Source organism: Cherax quadricarinatus, chromosome 43 (assembly GCF_038502225.1).
Source record: "Cherax quadricarinatus isolate ZL_2023a chromosome 43, ASM3850222v1, whole genome shotgun sequence".
Taxonomy (NCBI): Eukaryota; Metazoa; Arthropoda; class Malacostraca; order Decapoda; family Parastacidae; genus Cherax; species Cherax quadricarinatus.
The window spans coordinates 16,456,796-16,483,407 of record NC_091334.1 but is presented as its reverse complement, the minus strand read 5'-3'; the positions used below and the strand labels follow the sequence as shown (position 1 = coordinate 16,483,407).

The 26,612-nt window shown below is 38.8% G+C and overlaps 1 protein-coding gene and 1 long non-coding RNA gene across 6 annotated transcripts in view; one reads left to right on the top strand and one right to left on the bottom strand.

Annotated features, from left to right (window-relative positions):
* Positions 1-11,058, top strand: part of ci (cubitus interruptus) — a 583,843-nt gene extending 572,785 nt beyond the window's left edge. For all 4 annotated transcript variants that reach the window (XM_070093621.1, XM_070093622.1, XM_070093623.1 and 1 more), the window contains 2 exons: positions 6,352-6,741; positions 8,339-11,058. In XM_070093621.1, the coding sequence (XP_069949722.1) occupies positions 6,352-6,741; positions 8,339-9,856 (1,908 nt within the window). In that variant the 3' untranslated portion in view covers positions 9,857-11,058. The remainder of the gene's footprint in view (positions 1-6,351; positions 6,742-8,338) is intronic.
* LOC138853917 (uncharacterized) overlaps positions 1-25,973 on the bottom strand; it is a 35,865-nt gene extending 9,892 nt beyond the window's left edge. Inside the window, exons 1-3 of one of the 2 annotated variants that reach the window (XR_011393104.1) lie at positions 25,945-25,973; positions 16,344-16,508; positions 10,003-10,083 (exon numbers count right to left, since the gene is read on the bottom strand). This is a non-coding gene — a long non-coding RNA (uncharacterized lncRNA). The remainder of the gene's footprint in view (positions 1-10,002; positions 10,084-16,343; positions 16,509-25,944) is intronic. The other variant, XR_011393103.1, reaches the window with a different exon arrangement.
* Positions 25,974-26,612: the final 639 nt, after the last annotated feature.

Here is a 26,612-nt window from a genome sequence, read left to right as displayed (position 1 = left end):
TTAGAGTATGTAGGAAAGAGGGAGATTATTTCCCACTAAAAGTAGGCCTTGGACAAGGATGTGTGATGTCACCGTGGTTGTTTAATATATTTATAGATGGGGTTGTAAGAGAAGTAAATGCGAGGGTCATGGCAAGAGGTGTGGAGTTAAAAGATAAAGAATCACACATAAAGTGGGAGTTGTCACAGTTGCTCTTTGCTGATGACACTGTGCTCTTGGGAGATTCTGAGGAAAAGTTGCAGAGGTTGGTGGATGAATTTGGTAGGGTATGCAAAAGAAGAAAATTAAAAGTGAATACAGGAAAGAGTAAGGTTATGAGGATAACAGAAAGATTAGGTGATGAAAGATTGGATATCAGATTGGAGGGAGAGAGTATGGAGGAGGTGAATGTATTCAGATATTTTGGAGTGGACGTGTCAGCGGATGGGTCTATTAAAGATGAGGTGAATCATAGAATTCATGAGGGGAAAAGGGTGAGCGGTGCACTTAGGAGTCTGTGGAGACAAAGAACTTTGTCCTTGGAGGCAAAGAGGGGAATGTATGAGAGTATTACCTGGAGTTTACCTGGAGAGAGTTCCGGGGGTCAACGCCCCCGCGGCCCGGTCTGAGACCAGGCCTCCTGGTGGATCAGAGCCTGATCAGCCAGGCTGTTGCTGCTGGCTGCACGCAAACCAACATACGAGCCACAGCCCGGCTGATCCGGAACTGACTTTAGGTGCTTGTCCAGTGCCAGCTTGAAGACTGCCAGGGGTCTGTTGGTAATCCCCCTTATGTGTGCTGGGAGGCAGTTGAACAGTCTCGGGCCCCTGACACTTATTGTATGGTCTCTTAACGTGCTAGTGACACCCCTGCTTTTCATTGGGGGGATGGTGCATCGTCTGCCAAGTCTTTTGCTTTCGTAGTGGGTGATTTTCGTGTGCAAGTTCGGTACTAGTCCCTCTAGGATTTTCCAGGTGTATATAATCATGTATCTCTCCCTCCTGCGTTCCAGGGAATACAGGTTTAGGAACCTCAAGCGCTCCCAATAATTGAGGTGTTTTATCTCCGTTATGCGCGCCGTGAAAGTTCTCTGTACATTTTCTAGGTCGGCAATTTCACCTGCCTTGAAAGGTGCTGTTAGTGTGCAGCAATATTCCAGCCTAGATAGAACAAGTGACCTGAAGAGTGTCATCATGGGCTTGGCCTCCCTAGTTTTGAAGGTTCTCATTATCCATCCTGTCATTTTTCTAGCAGATGCGATTGATACAGTGTTATGGTCCTTGAAGGTGAGATCCTCCGACATGATCACTCCCAGGTCTTTGACGTTGGTGTTTCGCTCTATTTTGTGGCCAGAATTTGTTTTGTACTCTGATGAAGATTTAATTTCCTCATGTTTACCATATCTGAGTAATTGAAATTTCTCATCGTTGAACTTCATATTGTTTTCTGCAGCCCACTGAAAGATTTGGTTGATGTCTGCCTGGAGCTTTGCAGTGTCTGCAATGGAAGACACTGTCATGCAGATTCGGGTGTCATCTGCAAAGGAAGACACGGTGCTGTGGCTGACATCCTTGTCTATGTCGGATATAAGGATGAGGAACAAGATGGGAGCGAGTACTGTGCCTTGTGGAACAGAGCTTTTCACCGTAGCTGCCTCGGACTTTACTCTGTTGACGACTACTCTCTGTGTTCTGTTAGTGAGGAAATTATAGATCCATCGACCGACTTTTCCTGTTATTCCTTTAGCACGCATTTTGTGCGCTATTACGCCATGGTCACACTTGTCGAAGGCTTTTGCAAAGTCTGTATATATTACATCTGCATTCTTTTTGTCTTCTAGTGCATTTAGGACCTTGTCGTAGTGGTCCAATAGTTGAGACAGACAGGAGCGACCTGTTCTAAACCCATGTTGCCCTGGGTTGTGTAACTGATGGGTTTCTAGATGCGTGGTGATCTTGCTTCTTAGGACCCTTTCAAAGATTTTTATGATATGGGATGTTAGTGCTATTGGTCTGTAGTTCTTTGCTGTTGCTTTACTGCCCCCTTTGTGGAGTGGGGCTATGTCTGTTGTTTTTAGTAACTGTGGGACGACCCCCGTGTCCATGCTCCCTCTCCATAGGATGGAAAAGGCTCGTGATAGGGGCTTCTTGCAGTTCTTGATGAACACAGAGTTCCATGAGTCTGGCCCTGGGGCAGAGTGCATGGGCATGTCATTTATCGCCTGTTCGAAGTCATTTGGCGTCAGGATAACATCGGATAGGCTTGTGTTAATCAAATTTTGTGGCTCTCTCATAAAAAATTCATTTTGATCTTCGACTCTCAGTCTGGTTAGCGGCTTGCTAAAAACTGAGTCATATTGGGACTTGAGTAGCTCACTCATTTCCTTGTTGTCATCTGTGTAGGACCCATCTTGTTTAAGTAGGGGCCCAATACTGGACGTTGTTCTCGATTTTGATTTGGCATAGGAGAAGAAATACTTTGGGTTTCTTTCGATTTCATTTATGGCTTTTAGTTCTTCCCGCGATTCCTGACTCCTAAAGGATTCTTTTAGCTTAAGTTCGATGCTTGCTATTTCTCTGACCAGTGTCTCCCTACGCATTTCAGATATATTGACCTCTTTTAGCCGCTCTGTTATTCTTTTCCGTCGCTTGTAAAGGGAGCGCCTGTCTCTTTCTGTTTTACATCTACTCCTCCTTTTTCTTAGAGGAATAAGCCTTGTGCATACATCGAGTGCTACCGAGTTAATCTGTTCTAGGCATAAGTTGGGGTCTGTGTTGCTTAGTATATCTTCCCAGCTTATATCGGTTAGGACTTGGTTTACTTGGTCCCACTTTATGTTTTTGTTATTGAAGTTGAATTTGGTGAATGCTCCCTCGTGACTAATCTCATTATGTCGGTCTGGGGCTCCGCACATACATGACTGAACCTCAATTATGTTGTGATCTGAGTATATTGTTTTTGATATGGTGATATTTCTTATCAGATCATCATTGTTAGTGAAGATGAGGTCTAGTGTATTCTCCAGTCTAGTAGGCTCTATTATTTGCTGGTTTAAATTGAATTTTGTGCAGAGATTTAAAAGCTCGCGTGAGTGTGAGTTTTCATCAGAGCTGCCTCCTGGTGTTATTACTGCAACAATATTATTTGCTATATTCCTCCATTTTAGGTGCCTTAAGTTGAAATCCCCCAGGAGCAAGATGTTGGGTGCAGGAGCTGGAAGGTTTTCCAGACAGTGGTCAATTTTTAACAGCTGTTCCTGGAATTGCTGGGATGTTGCATCCGGAGGCTTGTAGACTATCACAATGACTAGGTTTTGGTTCTCGACCTTTACTGCTAAAACTTCCACTACATCATTTGAGGCATTTAGCAGTTCTGTGCAAACAAGTGACTCTGCAATGTACAGGCCAACCCCCCCCTTTTGCCTGTTCACTCTGTCACATCTGTATAGGTTGTAACCTGGGATCCATATTTCGTTGTCCAAGTGATCCTTTATGTGGGTCTCAGTGAAAGCCGCGAACATTGCCTTTGCCTCTGCAAGCAGTCCACGGATGAAAGGTATTTTGTTGTTTGTTGCTGGCTTTAGACCCTGTATATTTGCAAAGAAGAATGTTATCGGACTGGTGGTATTGTTGGTACTGGGGGGGGATTTTTTTTCCGGCATTAGTATCTGTATCTGTTGGTTTGGAGTGGAGGCCATCGACTGTGGTTCCACTCCAGGAATGACTGGATTTGGTGTACGATTTCTGCCATTTCCTGCCAGTTTTTTTTCCTTCCTGGCACTAAAAAACCTCTCCCTCTTGAGTGGTTGTGGCTACCCAGGTTTTCCCATGGCCTGGATGTTTTGTATCTTTTTGTCCCCTTTAGATGGTATGCCTGGCAATTTAAGTTATAGCACAGTCTTTCCTGTACTGAAGAGGTACACAGTTCAGGGTGAAAAAGCTTACAGGAAGGGAGTTTGCATTTTCCTGTTGTCATATGGGCATGGCATTTCCTAGGGTGGTCATAGTTGCACGTCCCATCTGTTTTTCCAGATTTCCCATGCCAGCAGATACCGAGTGCATAGTATGTGCACAGGCTTGGTTTCCGTTTGCCTTGGGTTTCTGTGACTGTATTCCCTGTTGGTGCATGTTTCCCTGTCTTACTTCTATCCTCCCTAGCACCAACAATGGAGCTCCCACCATTTGTTTTTGGTAATATATCCTCACTATTGCTAGTGGAGTCCTCTTGTTTGCTATTTCCTGCGGTATTTCTAGTTTGCAATATTGGTTTTATCTTATCTTTGACTACACTTGTTTCCCTACTATGGCTCCTGTCCCCTATGCGGTCATTCATATGTATTCCTTCCTGCGTATAATTCCCGACTACCTGGACAAAATCTCCAGCTTCACCATTACTGTCTCCCAGGACAGCATCTCCAGCTTCCCCATTACTGTCTCCCAGGACAGCATCTCCAGCTTCACCATTACTGTCTCCCAGGACAGCACCTCCAGCTTCACCATTACTGTCTCCCAGGACAGCACCTCCAGCTTCCCCATTACTGTCTCCCAGGACAGCACTATCAGCCCCCCATTTACTGACTACCAGGACATCATCTCCAGCCTTATAGTTTCTGACTACATGGCCAGTATCAAGGGCAGTACCATTCAGCCCAGACTTTTTATGTTCCCATCTGTTGTAGAAAGCTTCCAGGTTTTCTATGAAAGCAGCTTTGATGTTGACCTCTTTTAATACCCTTGTGATTTTAGTCCACAGATTTATCTCATTTGGGCATACCCAAAAACACTTCCCTGTTTTAATACTGCTTGTAGCTAGTTCTTGGATATCTGCACAAGGGGCGTGACACCAATTTCCACAGAAATGACAATTTATGCATGTGGAAGCCCGTTTGTTTGACTGACCACAGACTACACACAGCTTCATAATGATTTGAATGGTTGATTTACTGCAATTCTACTAGCAACCTCTTGAATATTCTATTAATAACCTGCTAGGTGGTGCACAACGAAACCGTTTGAAACCAGTCCAGGGTTCGGACCAGTCAAGGGTTCGGACCAGTCTATCTGATCTGATCAGTGGGTCACTTATTTAAACCATACTGGTCGGTGATTTGAGCTAACACATGAAGGATCTACTGGAAATTATCTACCCGAGTAATATGTGATTTGATTGATACAAAAGTATAACTTGCGTGTTGAAGAGCCGGTGACTGCTGGCACTCCTACAATGACGAACGGTCGAGCCTCCACCTTTGTTTATCAATCGCTGTATCTAGCTTCTCTATTTTTTTTTTCCGTCTCCACCACAATAAATGCTATATTATCACTATAGTTGACTGGTGCAAATTTTGGAGGAAGGGCGCTTTTTCTGTAGTAATAATTGCTTTTACCAACGTTCTTATATGGGTGTGAAGCATGGGTGATGAATGTTGCAGCGAGAAGGCTGGAGGCAGTGGAGATGTCATGTCTGAGGGCAATGTGTGGTGTGAATATAATGCAGAGAATTCGTAGTTTGGAAGTTAGGAGGAGGTGCGGGATTACCAAAACTGTTGTCCAGAGGGCTGAGGAAGGGTTGTTGAGGTGGTTCAGACATGTAGTGGAAGGAAGGCGGGGTAGGGGTCGGCCTAGGAAAGGTTGGATGGAGGGGGTAAAGGAGGTTTTGTGTGCGAGGGGCTTGGACTTCCAGCAGGCATGCGTGAGCGTGTTTGATAGGAGTGAATGGAGACAAATGGTTTTTAATACATTATGTACTTGATGTGCTGTTGGAGTGTGAGCAAAGTAACATTTATGAAGGGATTCGGGGAAACCAGCAGGCCAGACTTGAGTCCTGGAGATGGGAAGTACAGTGCCTGCATTCTGAAGGAGAGGTGTTAATGTTGCAGTTTAAGAACTGTAGTGTAAAGCACCCTTCTGGCAAGACAGTGATGGAGTGAATGATGGTGAAAGTTTTTCTTTTTTTGGGCCACCCTGCCTTGGTGGGAATCGGCCAGTGTGATAATAAAAAATAATAAATAATAATGTTGTACTTGTGTGTACCTGTGCCTAAATGAACTTGGCACACATCACCATGAAACAAAGGAAAGTCAGTAGTCCTCTTTCGGCTCCACAACTATTAGACTATTTACACCTGCCCCAGATGTCCTATAGAAACTAAGTTTTCTCATTGTGCCTGATAAAGCTCACTTGTGGTCAAAGCATACCACTGAAGATCGCACTGCATTCATTGTTTACCACTTGTCAGTATTATGATTCTTAATATACCCCCCTTTCTCATTTTCTCCCTCCCTCTCTGCCTTATTTAAATGTGCAATTTTGGTTTGGCAAAACATTACACAGCTCTAATCTCTCGGAATTAAAACAAACTTTTTCTCTTCAGACACAGAATATGTCCCTGAGTCAGGACAACCTGCAGGGAGGAGGCTGGGCCAACACCAACAATATGGGAGCCATGAGTGCATCGATGGCAGGCACCAACTTTGGTGCCATGGGTCCCCTAGGCCCTGTAGATCCACAGAGTCGGTGTGAGGGACCCAGAAGAGCGTCAGACCCAGTGCGGCCACTGGATCGAGGTATGGGCATGGGTGAAGATGGAAGTCGGAGACTCCATAGACATCATAGTTACAACACTTTTAACCCTCGTACACCCCTGCCGCCCATCACCCCGCGCCACCCTAACCATGGGCTCCAACTCGACCAAGTGGCTGAAGATGAGCCCATTGAGAACAAGCTGGTGTTGCCAGATGATATGGTGAACTACCTCAACCTGGTCAGTATAGTTACGTTATCACAGCTTAATTGCATTAATATATTAATAGGGAAGTGCTAAACCAGTAGGGGTCATAAAGCATCTAGAGAATGGAAAGTAATGATTAGAAATATAGGAAAATTAATTATTTTGTGCTGTATTAATACAAAAATACAGCCCCCATCCTAGCATAATACAAGCCGCCCACTAGCACACTTTTTAATAATAATAATATCTTTATTTCTACATGTACAAGGTATACAGGCCCAGCTGACATCAGTGACATACTACTATATAGAAAACCCCTTGTTATGCAGAGCATTTCAGGCAAATTAGGTAAATTTTGTCCCAGGATGCAACCCACACTAAGGTACCCATTTTACTGATGGGTGAACATGGACAACCAGTTAAAGAAACACGCTCAGTGTTTCTACCCTTTTACGGGAATCGAGCCTGGACCCTCAGTATGTGAAGTGAGAGCTTTTGCCACCAGGCCACAGGCCTGAAGAGCTGAACCCCACAAAGATCATACAGAGCTTGAGATCAATAAAAGAGGTATGTAGATATACACAGTTTTCATCTGAGGAAGGGGAGGGTAGCTCTACTTCCTTGGATTAAGACTCCTTCACAAGGATTAGAGCGCTTCTCTATCCCTTGAAAGGATTGCCACCTCTAGTGCTCCTCAACCCTGGTCATTGCCATGCATAGAATGTAATATGTCTCGTGCCATGTACACTCACAATCCATGCAATTCACGTAACCATACCACCATGGTTTAGGTGGTAGGCGCTGTATAGCCCTTGTGGCTTAGCGCTTCTTTTTGATTATAATAATTAGGTGGTAGGCAGCTTGACTGTAACCACTCAGGGAGCTAATGACATCAGGTCAAATTATTGTGAAATACACAAATAACCTGCACATAGGAGGAAGCTGATGACTGTTTCCAAGTCAGACTGAAACGTCGTCATAAGCTTCGCTCTTCTATGTGTGGATTGTATGTTTCAGTCACAGTATTGTGCCTTTTTGTTCTTTATTGTGAAATAAAAGCCTGTTAGACATTATGCACTCTTGGCAGGATTACTGTTCTTGTCTCATGAACATTGTAAGGTAATGGGTAAATCTTAGACTTCATACTTTCAGTATATACAGTACTGCACATTTCTTAATATTTCCTTAACCTATGTGGCCCAGTCTGAGCAAATGACCCTATATATACTTTCACCATATAAGTCACAGACTGTCATATCCCATGTCTTTCCATTTAATATTTCCTTAATTCTGTCCAGAAAGGCATCTCACTACTACATGTATTTTATGTTTATTTTAAACCAGTTTTTATGCATCTACTCCTCATCCCTCCCTTCTTTTTGATTATAATAATAATACTCCTCATCCCTATAAATTTAGCATTTCCCCAAGATAATTCTACTGCCTAAAAGAAGGGTTCCCTGATGTTGGTGAGGGGCTCTTGATCTAGGGAACTGAACCTTTGCTTCAAGGCTGAATGCCTTTCATTCCCTGAGGCACTGTATGACCCCCTATGGGTTTAGTGCTCCCCCATGACTGTAACAATAATATGCCTCTTTTAACATTTTATTTTGTCTATTTTTGTTTACAGAAGGGCAATGGTGATAACCTAAAGTCCGATTCCAAAGAAACCCGTAGACAAGGAGGAACTCCCAATCACATGCTCAATCAACAAATGCCATCCCCTGCATATAGTGGGCAGCCCATTCCGAGTCCAGCATATTCCAATCAACCGTTGATCAGTCCAGCATACTCCAGTCAGCCAATGCAGTCTCCTGCCAGCAACTACCAGTACCCCCAAGCCTCGCCAGGATACTCTGTTCCTTCTCCTGCACATCCCCATGGATACAATGGTGGGCCTATGCAGTCCCCAGCACCACAGCAGTTCAATGCTTCAATGACTCCTAACCCAGCAGGTCCAGCACAAGCGTTTAATCAGATGTCGCAGACTTACCAACAGCAGCAGCAGCCTATGCCTCAGAATTATTCAATGCAGCAACATCAGCAGGGACAGCAATATTCACAACAGCAGTACCAACAAGGGCAGCAGATGATGGGGCAACATATGTATGGAAACATGATGCAGCAGCAAGGAAGATATGGAGGCATGGGAAACCCTCAGGGAGGTGCAGGTTATGGCATGGGGCAGGGAAGCTATGGTCCTGTACATGCATGTGGTCATTTGGCTCCACCAAACCTTCCCACACCAGCCTACCAAGCACCCTGCACAGGCTGCCAGAGTCGAGGAGGCAGTGCCATGGCTGGTGACATGAGTGCATACCAGGGACAAGGGTCCATTTCCAACTGGCAAGGCTCACAGATGAACATGAACCAGTATCAAGGCCAATATGGCCCTCAGCAGCAGCAGCAACAAATGAATATGATGCCTGCTCAGGGACCTATGGGATACATGGGCATGAGTGGTCAGTATCAGAATTCTATGATGCCCACAGGAGGTATAATGCCCCTTGCATACCCAGGATCGATGGGAGGTGATGTTCAGTGCAGAGATGTTAGTCAAAGCTCACAAACTAAAGGTGTCAAATCCAAAACGGGTGGCAAAAACAATAACGGAAATGCAGCTTCTGCTACATGTGGCACTTCTAATAGTACTGTAGATGCAGGGGTGGGTACCAGGCAGCAAACTCCAGCTACAGTAGCCACAGCAGTCAGTGATGTGACTGTACCTATACCTGGCACTCCTGTAGACTCCAAGCCCTCAGACAGTAAAACAGTTGACTCAAAGTGTGTGGACAGTAAGGCCAACAGCAAAACCTTCATGAAGCCTGATACATATCAACGAACATTGGAGTATGTTCAACAGTGCCAGAGCTGGAGTTCAACTGTTGTTAAGGAGGAGGTGAGCAGTACTACTGACCAGAAGCCAAAGCTTAATCCCAATGGTACAGTGGCAGGATATGCAGAACCCAGTTCACAGAGCACTGTCCTTCCACAGTCTGCACAGCAGCCAGCAATGCAAGGGACATCAAGATTTGCAACACCTCTCCCTGTTGCTCTTGCCGAGACATCCAATATGGTGATTAATGACATGACTTCATCCCTTACATCACTGCAGGAAGAGAACAAGTACCTTCAGTTAATCCAATGACAGCTCCTTAATGAGTAATCATACTCCAGCACCTCGATTAGTATAGTTACCTGTATGTGTGAGCAGTCTGCCCCAACTTCAGGTAACAGTGGTAGTTTATCTCAGTGACTGGCAACGTACAAAGTGACACTAAATTATCAACTTACCAGGTGACTGTCGCCTGCTGGCTGCCATATCAGGTTAATGAAGACTTGTATACCCCTTCACTGTGTCACAGCAGGTGATACCTGCAATGCAAAGAATCCATGCCTCTTACAAAGAGACGCTTATGGGGTAGGGTGTTTCAGCTGTGTGTGGAAAGTGATACCATGCCACAGCAGTGCGCACCTCAGATCTCCGGTCTTGTCATATTAGCATGACTATCGACCTTGGATGTTTTGTCGATACTGATGACTGTGATGAATTGTAATGTAAATATTGACTCCTCACATTAATATATTTGTACAGGTGTTGTGTACTAAGGTGGTTTTATAATGTGTCAACTCCCAGTGGTTCTGCCTCAGAGGACAAATATCTCATAATGTAAACAATAATTCAAATGTCTCCAGAAGCCTGTAACAGGCCAGAGTGGCACTCTTTAGAGCACATGTGGAGCGAGCCAAGTACAACAATAACCACATAATAAAGGCTATGAGAAATCCACAGCTACATCATTACTCAGAGAACAAGCTGTAGTTGCAAGTGTACTGTGTAATTATCCAAGACATAGTGTAACAAAGTGGCCTCAAAGCAGAATTTACCTTTGACTGTGAAAGTTGCATTCTCTGTGATCAAAAAGACAGTGAACAGTGTGATTAAGATAGTGATATTAACGTGCAGAGAACAGGAAAGACACGTGTTGCAGAATACGACAAACGTCTGTAAGACAAGCAATGTTGTGATCCCCATACCTCAGTGTGTCTGTCTACCCAAAGGGACAATCAGGTTTCAAAAACCAGACCTCAGTCTAGACAGTCTCCGACGGCAATAGTGCCAAGTGCCATTAGCAAGCCAACACAGTGCCAAACACAAGTGAAACCCGTCCTGTAAGGTGCCATAACTTAGTGGTCATAACCAGGGCCTCTTTTATTGTAACCATGTATAATAATGTGCATAGTGACTAATTAAGTTTTATAATGATGTCATCACGTCTTTCCAATGACTGTACTTACAATAATTTTTTACATAATGCATAACTTCTTTGAAATAAAGACGTTTTTCAATAGTAGTTTCATTTCTTGAAGAATCTGGACAGTAGATGAAAAACAAGGAATGTGAGACACTGCAGAATTTTGCTTTTTAAAAGGCATTTGGACAATGCCTGTTTTTAGGACTAAACATCAGCTATAAAAGCGGTTTACTCTGCTACGTGTCTTGCACATTCCTCTTGTCAAATAACTGCACCTTCAAGGGGTAGGAGGGAAAGAAAGGGGAAAATGCCTTGATGTTACAAGGCTTTTCATTCACAGAATTTGAACTACCATTCCTTGGATCAAACCTGACGGCAAATGGTGGAAAGACAATTTACGAAGAGGAAGTTTATCGAGGTGTGTTGCCTGTGAAGGAGAAACATCTGAACATGGATCCTCCTTGTAAATCGTGTTCACCTTGGATCAAACATGCTTATGTTCCGTTCCCTGGCGTTATATGACCCCTATGGGTCATACAGGGCAGATTAATAAGAACTTTCCAAACAAAGGAAATGATACAAAGGGTAACACTTTTGTAACCACTTGTGATCTCTTAGAATATTGTTCAGTGTTACTGGCCCCAAAGACATCAGAGCTGGAACAGATAGACCATTTACTGCTCACAGAGAGCCAATAAAGCATTTAAATTATTGGGAATGCCTCAGTCCTCAATATGTACTCACTGGAGTAGAGGAGATATACGTACACAATACATACGTGGAGGGTGTTTGAGGGTCAGATTCTAAATCTGCACACTGCCGTAACTATAGAGAGATGGAAGTGTTAAGCCCTGTGTACCCTTTCCACTGTATTACATTTGTGGTTAGGCAATAAACCTGTGAGGGTCAAACAGCATCTGGTGAATGGAAGGCAATCAGATTCTATCCCAAGAAGAGGGGTAGCTTTAATTCCTCAAGTCAAGAGACTCTCAACCTCAAGACTTCTAGAAAATGTACACATCATTCTATCAACCATATAACACCCTGTCATTGCATCAGCCATATAACACCCTATCATTGCAACCATATAACACCCTATAACTATCATTGCATCAACCATATAACACCCTATCATTGCAACAACCATATAACACCCTATAACTATCACTGCATCAACTAAACTCCCTATCATTGCATCAAACATATAACACCCTATCATGGCATCAACCATATAACCTATCATTGCATCAACCATATAACACCCTATCACTGCATCAATCACATAACACCCTATCATTGCAACAACCATATAACTCCCTATCACTGCATCAACCATATAACTCACTATCACTATCAACCATAACTCCCTATCATTGCAACAACCATATAACACCCTATCACTGCATCAACCATATAACACCCTATCACTGCATCAACCATGTAACTCCCTATCACTGCATCAACCATATAACACCCTATCATTGCATCAACCATATAGCACCCTATCATTACATCAACCATATACCCTATCACTGCATCAACTATATAACATATCATTGTATCAACTATATAACATATCATTGTATCAACCATAACTCCCTATCATTGCATTAGCCATATAACACCCTATCACTGCATCAACCATATAACACCCTATCACTGCATCAACCATATAACACCCTATCATTGCAACCATATAACACCCTATCATTGCAACAACCATATAACACCCTATAACTATCATTGCATCAACCATATAACACCCTATAACTATCATTGCATCAACCAAATAACTCCCTATCATTGCATCATGTAACACCCTATCATTACATCAACCATATAACCTATCATTGCATCAACCATATAACTCCCTATCACTGCATCAACCATATAACTCCCTATCTTGCAACAACCATATAACTCACTATCACTTTATCAACCATAACTCCCTATCATTGCAACAACCATATAACTCCATATCACTGTATCAACCATATAACACCCTATCACTGCATCAACCATATAACACCCTATCATTGCATCAACCATATAACACCCTATCATTGCATCAACCATATAATACCCTATCACTGCATCAACTATATAACATCCTATCATTGTATCAACCATAACTCCCTATCATTGCATTAGCCATATAACACCCTATCACTGCATCAACCATATAATACCCTATCACTGCATCAACTATATAACATCCTATCATTGTATCAACCATAACTCCCTATCATTGCATTAGCCATATAACACCCTATCACTGCATCAACCATATAACACCCTATCACTGCATCAACCATATAACACCATATCATTTCATCAACCATAACTATCATTGCATCAGCCATAAAGCTCCCTATTATTGCATCAGCCATAAAACGCCCTATCATTGCATCAAGCATATAACACCCTATCACTGCATCAACCATAATTCCCTATCACTATCAACCATAACTCCCTATTACTGCATGAACCATATATCTCCCTATCACTGCATCAAACATATAACACCCTGTCACTGCATCAACCATAACTCCCTATCATTGCATCAATTATCTAACTCCTTATCACTGCATCAACCATAGCTATTATTGCACATCAACCATATAACTCCCTATCATTGCATGAACCATAACTCCCTATCACTGCATCAACCATAACTATTATTGCATCAACCATATAACTCCCTATCATGACAATAACCAATAACAACAGCCTAGCAATACCTAATTCATTCAAGATCACCCTAACATTACAGAATTTTTTTTTTTTGTCCCAGGACAAGGTTAGTTTGTGCACCCCGTAAAATTCTTCATCCTGTGGTTGGCAGAACGTGTGTAAATAGGTACACACAAGCACTGAAGATTAACATCTCCATTTAAAGCAGGTAACACAGCCGATCTGAAGAGGGCATATAGAACTTCCTTCAGCAATTCAGTCAAGCTCCTACATCAGTGAGAACCCGTAAAAATATCTTAAAACTGTATATTCTGAAGTACAAGTGTGAAAGACAATATACTTTAACCTGGAAAATATTTGTGGTCTGCTTTCATATTTGTACACTGAAACATCCCATCTATGAGCAGCAGTTTGAGATTTACAGACTGATTCCCCTCAAGGAAGGCTCCTTGATGTTGGTGAGGGGCTCTTGATTTAGGGAATTGGATCTGTGCTCCAGTTCCCCGAATTAAGCCTGAATGCCTTCCACATCCCCTCCCCCCAGGCGCTGTATAATCCTCCGGGTTTAGCGCTTCCCCCTTGATTATAATAATAATACAGACTGATTCTACCCACGAGCTCATTCAGTGCTTTTGTCAATAAAGATACACTCATGCTAACTAAAAATCTAAACTGTTTACACTAACAAACATACAAGAAAAAAATTACTATCACGTAATTTCAAAATAACTCGTATAAATTAAAATGACCAGCATTAATTAAAAATTCACTTAAAGCGATCACGCTAAGACCCTTAAAATTCCCCCTAGGTCCATCCAGTGGCGTCGTTAAGGGGGGGGGGAGGCTGCCCCGGGTGATGCCATTTCAGGGGGACACCATAGAGCCTCTAAATGTGACACTAGTGCCCAAAACTGCTGCAGCAACATAAGAGAAAAATCCTTCGTTTCTATATAGCCTATTATATGATTACAGAGTACAAATAGGCCTATATAGCGAAAATCATTCTGATGTGATAGATGATTTTGCAGGACTGAAGGCAAGGAAATGTAAGATCAGATTCACTGAGATGCTACCTGCACTCAAAGTCAAACCAGAACTAGTGTTTTTTCTGATATTGCAATGTTTTTCTCTATTTTTTTTTTTCGCATTGTTGAAGCTGAATAAATGTAGGATCTGTTGCCTGTACTCAAAGTGGTATTTGAGTTTGTTTCCTTAATATTACTACGATTATTTATTTTATCATTAATAAAGTTGAGAAGTATTCTCCTGTTCGGTTTATGGCCCTTAAACGTTCTCATTGCTAAACATGAGTCACTGGTCATGCAGTAGTGACGTAACTGGAGTTTATTCCCCCCTCCATCCCCCGCCCTTGGATTTCATGGGGGTGACACCAACCCTAGCGACGCCACTGTCTTGAACTCGACTCGAGCAAAAATGCTGAGGCTGTACACAGTTAAAACATTTAATGTGTGTTCTAGTCAGCAGCACACCACTACACAGCATGGCAATAAAATCACTTTCCCATCAGGTGGCTAGAGATGAACTGTGTATGCCCTATCCTCAGTCTAGAGAATCGTATCAAAGTGACTATTCTTGCAGATAGAAAAAAAATAGCTTTTTGATGAGCCTATATAAACTTGAGGCTCGTCAGTATGGCCCATCACTTCAAGAGCATATCAATGTACGAAGCCCCACTAAGTAACCGTGAAACAGTCTGCCGTGGATATGGGCTTAAACAACTACTGGTTATTCTAGTTCACAGGGTGAACTAATGCATATTGGTCTAAGACCAGCGAAGCATACTGGAAGACTCGAGTAAGTGAGCCAGTAGGCTGGGAGACATCAGTTGGTCTTTTTTTGTCCCATGAATATATTAGCTGACAAGCAAATCTTATAAATATTTACTTAAATTTCTACAGTATAACACGTATCTTTACTTCTCTCTTTCTTAACAGTTCTTATTTTTGTAATATTTCCTTTTCATTTTATTAGGCCTACCCTGAGACTGGGCAGAGGTTCATGATCCCCGACAACTTTAGCAGATAAAACGGTGCAAGACTAGCTATCAAATGAAAGCAGCGAGGACTCTTAAGTACTATTGTTCATACACACGACTGATCACTACAGCATATAAGCATAATCATGGGGGAGCGCTACCCCCGTAGGATTATACAGCGCATGTGGGTGGGATGGAAGGTATTCAGACTCAATTCAGGGAACCGGAGCACAGATCCAATTCCCAAGAGCCCCTCACCAGCGTCAAGGAACCTCCCTTGAGGGGACTGATCACTACAGTCAACTCCACCCTCGCTTTACAACTCTTAAGACCTTGATCCTCTCAATATGAACAAAATCATGCTAAAATTAATTAGCAAAAGTCAACAAATTTGAGAGAAGAGTGAATAGTAGTAGACTGGAAAATACTCCAAGTGGGAAGCAAAGATGTGATAACACAGGACGATAAGCATTGAAGTTGCAATTCTTTCAACAACCACCTTTAAAACATAAGGGGAAATTACAACCTCTTTGCTATAGCGTGTGACGAGTGTGCTAAAGTAACGAGACTATGTACCACTTGTTCAGGTTATATAAAAGTGGATGATACCCTTGAAAGATTTATCCTGTTTCATGTGGAGTGTTCTGAGACAACCTAGCAAGAATGATGCGGAGTCTTACTTGACATACCTGACTGAAGGTGAAGCCATTTGATTATGTGAAGTGTCTTGATCAGTTAAAACAAACAGAAGTTTTCACGGAGGTGCAACAGTGGTGAAGACTTCAATAAACTCAGCACATCACACGTGGACCAAATAGTTTGTGAAACCCAAAAACATGGAGTATCAAATTGGACTGCTAAAGAAAAGAAAAGAACTGGTAAAAAAAAAAAAAAGGACTTCCTACAAATTTGAATAGCATTATTTTTTTTATTGCAAAACAGATGCAATAATTAAAATATATATATATATATATATATTGTACAGTATACAGTATATATAACACATTTATACAACGTGAATTGTACATACACTAGTCAATTAAAAAAAAAGATAAACTTTTTAACAAAATAAACTTGGTCAAGCCTTTCAACAAAACCTAGTCAAATTCTTCAATAAAAATATTACAGCTAATCAAAATTTTCAGCAATAAACCTAGTTATGTTGAAACTGGTATAAAATACAGACAATTTGACGGGTAAGACATGTGCAACAGTTGTGTATCTTCATTGTTAAAAAGTTTCGCCTACACAGTAGGCTTCTTTAGTTAAATACAAAGGCAGTAGGTGTAGTGATAAAATGAAGATGAGGTAATCAGTCCATCAACCTTAGAGAAAAAATATTTGAGGTGGTCAGTCCCTCAGCCTGGAGAAGAGTTCAGCTCCATGATCTGGAATAATATTGAAGCTGAACCATGAGAATGGAGTCTTAAATACTGTCCAAGGTGAAGTGGAAGATTCACTAGTTGAAGCATGAAGGCAGGCCCTTCTGGAATCCAAGTTTTCTCATCATAAATAAAACTCTATTCTCATGGCTCAGCTTCATATTGTTCCAGGCTGAGGGACTGACCACCTGAAATACTTTTTATCTAAGGTTGATGGACTGATTACATCTTCATTTTATCACTACACCAACGTCAAAGACCTGGGAGTGATCATGTCGGAGGATCTCACCTTCAAGGACCATAACATTGTATCAATCGCATCTGCTAGAAAAATGACAGGATGGATAATGAAAACCTTCAAAACTAGGGATGCCAAGCCCATGATGACACTCTTCAGGCCGCTTGTTCTATCTAGGCTGGAATATTGCTGCACACTAACAGCACCTTTCAAGGCAGGTGAAATTGCTGACCTAGAAAATGTACAGAGAACCTTCACGGCGCGCATAATGGAGATAAAACACCTCAATTACTGGGAGCGCTTGAGGTTCCTAAAACTGTATTCCCTGGAACGCAGGAGGGAGAGATACATGATTATATACATGATTATATGATTGCTGATGTTATGAATGAAAAGAAGTTGGATGTCCTGGCTCTAAGCGAAAAAAAGCTGAAGGGGGTAGGAGAGTTTCAGTGGGGGGAAATAAATGGGATTAAATCTGGAGTATCTGAGAGAGTTAGAGCAAAGGAAGGGGTAGCAGTAATGTTAAATGATCAGTTATGGAAGGAGAAAAGAGAATATGAATGTGTAAATTCAAGAATTATGTGGATTAAAGGTTGGATGCGAGAAGTGGGTCATAATAAGCGTGTATGCACTTGGAGAAGAGAGGAATGCAGAGGAGAGAGAGAGATTTTGGGAGATGTTAAGTGAATGTATAGGAGCCTTTGAACCAAGTGAGAGAGTAATTGTGGTAGGGGACCTGAATGCTAAAGTAGGAGAAACTTTTAGAGAGGGTGTGGTAGGTAAGTTTGGGGTGCCAGGTGTAAATGATAATGGGAGCCCTTTGATTGAAGTTTGTATAGAAAGGGGTTTAGTTATAGGTAATACATATTTTAAGAAAAAGAGGATAAATAAGTATACACGATATGATGTAGGGCGAACTGACAGTAGTTTGTTGGATTATGTATTGGTAGATAAAAGACTGTTGAGTAGACTTCAGGATGTACATGTTTATAGAGGGGCCACAGATATATCAGATCACTTTCTAGTTGTAGCTACACTGAGAGTAAAAGGTAGATGGGATACAAGGAGAATAGAAGCATCAGGGAAGAGAGAGGTGAAGGTTTATAAACTAAAAGAGGAGGCAGTTAGGGTAAGATATAAACAGCTATTGGAGGATAGATGGGCTAATGAGAGCATAGGCAATGGGGTCGAAGAGGTATGGGGTAGGTTTAAAAATGTAGTGTTAGAGTGTTCAGCAGAAGTTTGTGGTTACAGGAAAGTGGGTGCAGGAGGGAAGAGAAGCGATTGGTGGAATGATGATGTAAAGAGAGTAGTAAGGGAGAAAAAGTTAGCATATGAGAAGTTTTTACAAAGTAGAAGTGATGCAAGGAGGGAAGAGTATATGGAGAAAAAGAGAGAGGTTAAGAGAGTGGTGAAGCAATGTAAAAAGAGAGCAAATGAGAGAGTGGGTGAGATGTTATCAACAAATTTTGTTGAAAATAAGAAAAAGTTTTGGAGTGAGATTAACAAGTTAAGAAAGCCTAGAGAACAAATGGATTTGTCAGTTAAAAATAGGAGAGGAGAGTTATTAAATGGAGAGTTAGAGGTATTGGGAAGATGGAGGGAATATTTTGAGGAATTGTTAAATGTTGATGAAGATAGGGAAGCTGTGATTTCGTGTATAGGGCAAGGAGGAATAACATCTTGTAGGAGTGAGGAAGAGCCAGTTGTGAGTGTGGGGGAAGTTCGTGAGGCAGTAGGTAAAATGAAAGGGGGTAAGGCAGCCGGGATTGATGGGATAAAGATAGAAATGTTAAAAGCAGGTGGGGATATAGTTTTGGAGTGGTTGGTGCAATTATTTAATAAATGTATGGAAGAAGGTAAGGTACCTAGTGATTGGCAGAGAGCATGCATAGTTCCTTTGTATAAAGGCAAAGGGGATAAAAGAGAGTGCAAAAATTATAGGGGGATAAGTCTGTTGAGTGTACCTGGTAAAGTGTATGGTAGAGTTATAATTGAAAGAATTAAGAGTAAGACGGAGAATAGGATAGCAGATGAACAAGGAGGCTTTAGGAAAGGTAGGGGGTGTGTGGACCAGGTGTTTACAGTGAAACATATAAGTGAACAGTATTTAGATAAGGCTAAAGAGGTCTTTGTGGCATTTATGGATTTGGAAAAGGCGTATGACAGGGTGGATAGGGGGGCAATGTGGCAGATGTTGCAAGTGTATGGTGTAGGAGGTAGGTTACTGAAAGCAGTGAAGAGTTTTTACGAGGATAGTGAGGCTCAAGTTAGAGTATGTAGGAAAGAGGGAAATTTTTTCCCAGTAAAAGTAGGCCTTAGACAAGGATGTGTGATGTCACCGTGGTTGTTTAATATATTTATAGATGGGGTTGTAAGAGAAGTAAATGCGAGGGTCTTGGCAAGAGGCGTGGAGTTAAAAGATAAAGAATCACACACAAAGTGGGAGTTGTCACAGCTGCTCTTTGCTGATGACACTGTGCTTTTGGGAGATTCTGAAGAGAAGCTGCAGAGATTGGTGGATGAATTTGGTAGGGTGTGCAAAAGAAGAAAATTAAAGGTGAATACAGGAAAGAGTAAGGTTATGAGGATAACAAAAAGATTAGGTGATGAAAGATTGAATATCAGATTGGAGGGAGAGAGTATGGAGGAGGTGAACGTATTCAGATATTTGGGAGTGGACGTGTCAGCGGATGGGTCTATGAAAGATGAGGTGAATCATAGAATTGATGAGGGAAAAAGAGTGAGTGGTGCACTTAGGAGTCTGTGGAGACAAAGAACTTTGTCCTTAGAGGCAAAGAGGGGAATGTATGAGAGTATAGTTTTACCAACGCTCTTATATGGGTGTGAAGCGTGGGTGATGAATGTTGCAGCGAGGAGAAGGCTGGAGGCAGTGGAGATGTCATGTCTGAGGGCAATGTGTGGTGTGAATATAATGCAGAGAATTCGTAGTTTGGAAGTTAGGAAGAGGTGCGGGATTACCAAAACTGTTGTCCAGAGGGCTGAGGAAGGGTTGTTGAGGTGGTTCGGACATGTAGAGAGAATGGAGCGAAACAGAATGACTTCAAGAGTGTATCAGTCTGTAGTGGAAGGAAGGCGGGGTAGGGGTCGGCCTAGGAAGGGTTGGAGGGAGGGGGTAAAGGAGGTTTTGTGTGCGAGGGGCTTGGACTTCCAGCAGGCATGCGTGAGCGTGTTTGATAGGAGTGAATGGAGACAAATGGTTTTTAATACTTGACGTGCTGTTGGAGTGTGAGCAAAGTAACATTTATGAAGGGATTCAGGGAAACCGGCAGGCCGGACTTGAGTTCTGGAGATGGGAAGTACAGTGCCTGCACTCTGAAGGAGGGGTGTTAATGTTGCAGTTTAAAAACTGTAGTGTAAAGCACCCTTCTGGCAAGACAGTGATGGAGTGAATGATGGTGAAAGTTTTTCTTTTTCGGGCCACCCTGCCTTGGTGGGAATCGGCCAGTGTGATAAAAAAAAAAAAAAAAAAAAAAAAATACACCTGGAAAATCCTAGAGGGTCTAGTACCGAACTTGCACAAGAAAATCACTCACTACGAAAGCAAAAGACTTGGCAGACGATGCACCATCCCCCCAATGAAAAGCAGGGGTGTCACTAGCACGTTAAGAGACCATACAATAAGTGTCAGGGGCCCGAGACTGTTCAACTGCCTCCCAGCATACATAAGGGGGATTACCAACATTCCCCTGGCAGTCTTCAAGCTGGCACTGGACAAGCACCTAAAGTCGGTTCCTGACCAGCCGGGCTGTGGCTCGTACGTTGGTTTGCGTGCAGCCAGCAGTAACAGCCTGGTTGATCAGGCTCTGATCCACCAGGCGGCCTGATCACAGACCGGGCCGCGGGGGCGTTGACCCCCGGAACTCTCTCCAGGTAAACTCCAGGTAAACCTGCAGCCTCTGTATTTAACTGACGAAGTCTACTGTGTAGTGTAACGTTAATTTTTTCAACAATAAACCTAATGAAATTTTTCAACAATAAACCTAATCAATTTTTTCAACAATAAACCTAATCAATTTTTCCAACAATAAACCTAATCAATTTTTTCAACAATAAACCTAATCAATTTTTTCAACAATAAACCTAATCAATTTTTTCAACAATAAACCTAATCAATTTTTTCAACAATAAACCTAATAAATTTTTTCAACAATAAACCTAATCAATTTTTTCAACAATAAACCTAATCAATTTTTTCAACAATAAACCTAATGAAATTTTTTAAACCTAATCAATTTTTTCAACAATAAACCTAATCAATTTTTTCAACAATAAACCTAATCAATTTTTTCAACAATAAACCTAATCAATTTTTTCAACAATAAACCTAATCAATTTTTTCAACAATAAACCTAATCAATTTTTTTCAACAATAAACCTAATCAATTTTTTCAACAATAAACCTAATCAATTTTTCCAACAATAAACCTAATCAATTTTTTCAACAATAAACCTAATCAATTTTTTCAACAATAAACCTAATCAATTTTTTCAACAATAAACCTAATCAAATTTTTCAACAATAAACCTAATCAATTTTTTCAACAATAAACCTAATCAATTTTTTCAACAATAAACCTAATCAATTTTTTCAACAATAAACCTAATCAATTTTTCCAACAATAAACCTAATCAATTTTTTCAACAATAAACCTAATCAATTTTTTCAACAATAAACCTAATGAAATTTTTCAACAATAAACGTAATCAATTTTTTCAACAATAAACCTAATCAATTTTTTCAACAATAAACCTAATCAATTTTTTCAACAATAAACCTAATCAATTTTTTCAACAATAAACCTAATCAATTTTTTCAACAATAAACCTAATGAAATTTTTCAACAATAAACCTAATCAATTTTTTCAACAATAAACCTAATCAATTTTTTCAACAATAAACCTAATCAATTTTTTCAACAATAAACCTAATCAATTTTTTCAACAATAAACCTAATCAATTTTTTCAACAATAAACCTAATCAATTTTTTCAACAATAAACCTAATCAATTTTTTCAACAATAAACCTAATCAATTTTTTCAACAATAAACCTAATCAATTTTTCCAACAATAAACCTAATCAATTTTTTCAACAATAAACCTAATCAATTTTTTCAACAATAAACCTAATCAATTTTTCCAACAATAAACCTAATCAATTTTTTCAACAATAAACCTAATCAATTTTTTCAACAATAAACCTAATCAATTTTTTCAACAATAAACCTAATCAATTTTTTCAACAATAAACCTAATCAATTTTTTCAACAATAAACCTAATCAATTTTTTCAACAATAAACCTAATCAATTTTTTCAACAATAAACCTAATCAATTTTTTCAACAATAAACCTAATCAATTTTTTCAATAAACCTAATCAATTTTTTCAACAATAAACCTAATCAATTTTTTCAACAATAAACCTAATCAATTTTTTCAACAATAAACCTAATCAATTTTTTCAACAATAAACCTAATCAATTTTTTCAACAATAAACCTAATCAATTTTTTCAACAATAAACCTAATCAATTTTTTCAACAATAAACCTAATCAATTTTTTCAACAATAAACCTAATCAATTTTTTCAACAATAAACCTAATGAAATTTTTCAACAATAAACCTAATCAATTTTTTCAACAATAAACCTAATCAATTTTTTCAACAATAAACCTAATCAATTTTTTCAACAATAAACCTAATGAAATTTTTCAACAATAAACCTAATCAATTTTTTCAACAATAAACCTAATCAATTTTTTCAACAATAAACCTAAACAATTTTTACAACAATAAACCTAATCAATTTTTTCAACAATAAACCTAATCAATTTTTTCCTAACAATAAACCTAATCAATTTTTTCAACAATAAACCTTTTTTTTCAACAATAAACCTAATCAATTTTTTCAACAATAAACCTAATCAATTTTTTCAACAATAAACCTAATCAATTTTTTCAACAATAAACCTAATCAATTTTTTCAACAATAAACCTAATCAATTTTTTCAACAATAAACCTAATCAATTTTTTCAACAATAAACCTAATCAATTTTTTCAACAATAAACCTAATCAATTTTTTCAACAATAAACCTAATCAATTTTTTCAACAATAAACCTAATCAATTTTTTCAACAATAAACCTAATCAATTTTTTCAACAATAAACCTAATCAATTTTTTCAACAATAAACCTAATCAATTTTTTCAATAAACCTAATCAATTTTTTCAACAATAAACCTAATCAATTTTTTCAACAATAAACCTAATCAATTTTTTCAACAATAAACCTAATCAATTTTTTCAACAATAAACCTAATCAATTTTTTCAACAATAAACCTAATCAATTTTTTCAACAATAAACCTAATCAATTTTTTCAACAATAAACCTAATCAATTTTTTCAACAATAAACCTAATCAATTTTTTCAACAATAAACCTAATCAATTTTTTCAACAATAAACCTAATCAATTTTTTCAACAATAAACCTAATCAATTTTTTCAACAATAAACCTAATCAATTTTTTCAACAATAAACCTAATCAATTTTTTCAACAATAAACCTAATCAATTTTTTCAACAATAAACCTAATCAATTTTTTCAACAATAAACCTAATCAATTTTTTCAACAATAAACCTAATCAATTTTTTCAACAATAAACCTAATCAATTTTTTCAACAATAAACCTAATCAATTTTTTCAACAATAAACCTAATCAATTTTTTCAACAATAAACCTAATCAATTTTTTCAACAATAAACCTAATCAATTTTTTCAACAATAAACCTAATCAATTTTTTCAACAATAAACCTAATCAATTTTTTCAACAATAAACCTAATCAATTTTTTCAACAATAAACCTAATCAATTTTTTCAATCAATAACAATAAACCTAATCAATTTTTTCAACAATAAACCTAACAATAACAATAAACCTAATCAATTTTTTCAACAATAAACCTAATCAATTTTTTCAACAATAAACCTAATCAATTTTTTCAACAATAAACCTAATCAATTTTTTCAACAATAAACCTAATCAATTTTTTCAACAATAAACCTAATCAATTTTTTCAACAATAAACCTAATCAATTTTTTCAACAATAAACCTAATCAATTTTTTCAACAATAAACCTAATCAATTTTTTCAACAATAAACCTAATCAATTTTTTCAACAATAAACCTAATCAATTTTTTCAACAATAAACCTAATCAATTTTTTCAACAATAAACCTAATCAAAACAATTTTTTTTTCAACAATAAACCTAATCAATTTTTTCAACAATAAACCTAATCAATTTTTTCAACAATAAACCTAATCAATTTTTTCAACAATAAACCTAATCAATTTTTCCAACAATAAACCTAATCAATTTTTTCAACAATAAACCTAATCAATTTTTTCAACAATAAACCTAATCAATTTTTCCAACAATAAACCTAATCAATTTTTTCAACAATAAACCTAATCAAATTTTTCAACAATAAACCTAATCAATTTTTTCAACAATAAACCTAATCAATTTTTTCAACAATAAACCTAATCAATTTTTCCAACAATAAACCTAATCAATTTTTTTCAACAATAAACCTAATCAATTTTTTCAACAATAAACCTAATCAATTTTTCCAACAATAAACCTAATCAATTTTTTCAACAATAAACCTAATCAATTTTTTCAACAATAAACCTAATCAATTTTTTCAACAATAAACCTAATCATTTTTTTCAACAATAAACCTAATCAATTTTTTCAATAAACCTAATCAATTTTTTCAACAATAAACCTGATCAATTTTTTCAACAATAAACCTAATCAATTTTTTCAACAATAAACCTAATCAATTTTTTCAACAATAAACCTAATCAATTTTTTCAACAATAAACCTAATCAATTTTTTCAACAATAAACCTAATCAATTTTTTCAACAATAAACCTAATCAATTTTTTCAACAATAAACCTAATCAATTTTTTCAACAATAAACCTAATCAATTTTTTCAACAATAAACCTAATCAATTTTTTCAACAATAAACCTAATCAATTTTTTCAACAATAAACCTAGTCAAACTTTTGCAACACAGACAACAGGGTTCTACTTTATTGGTGTCAAAGTAACAAAGATTAATTTGAAATGTTCATGTCATCTGTTATTCAATGTGACACTTGAGAAGGAACAAGATGCTTATTTGAACACATTAGTCATGGAGGGGGGAGTGCTAGACCCGTAAGGGCCGTGGCGCCGCCAAGAGGGGGCTAGGGGTGCTTTAGCCTCTCCAAAAATTCCCTCGACCCCCCCCCCTCCCCTAAACTTGAAGATTCGACCCACGAAACTCTCACATTTTAACCAAAAAAACACATTTAAAACCTATTCCCTGTGATTCCTTGTCTCTGTATGTTAATGGGGGGTTTCAAGACTATCTACAACATTACTCTCCTTGAGGATGAACAGTAACATCAACACCGAGAACACTAATCCCTAGAAAGAGTAATTAAAAGTCAACTCTCAGCTGAGACATACACCTCTCCGTGTACAGTATATCCTCTCTGCACATCTATCTGTATAAACACAAGTCATAAGCTATTTTACTGACTATTCCAGCTAAAAACAGTCAATAAGGCCAGAGCTCACCTAACACGTCCCCCCACGACGAGCTCTAGTCCGCTACTGTGAACATTATACTAAGAAAAATCATTCATGGCAGAATAAAAAAGTCTGGTAACTTCCAATCAGTCTTCATTAGTAATGCTTTTAAAAACTAGATGGCACTGACCCCCATGCACTTTCATATACGACATTTCCTTGTATATTTCAACTAATTTTGTATATATCCTGTGGGTTATATCTCGTCTGATGTGTATATTGAGAGCAAAAGTGTACACTTAGAAGGATGTGTTTAGATCAATAAGTATGCACTTAACTATACTTTAGTCGACATTTTAGTGATTAAAGTATCCTGGATCGGATACTATAAGATGGTTGTAGACTCTGAAACTGTTTTAGACTGTGAGATTGCTGTAGACTCTGTGAGACTGTTCAAGAGTATACATCCGCAGGTGCATATATACACTGCTGTTATTCAGTGCATATGCACTGAGGGGGATGTATATAGTTTATACTTACATTTTTATACAAGTTCGGAAAAATAAGAGTGTTTCGACATGTTGTTAATTATTATTATTATTATTATAATCAAGGGGGAAGCGCTAAACCCGGAGGATTATACAGCGCCTGGGGGGGGGGATGTGGAAGGCATTCAGGCTTAATTCGGGGAACTGGAGCACAGATCCAATTCCCTA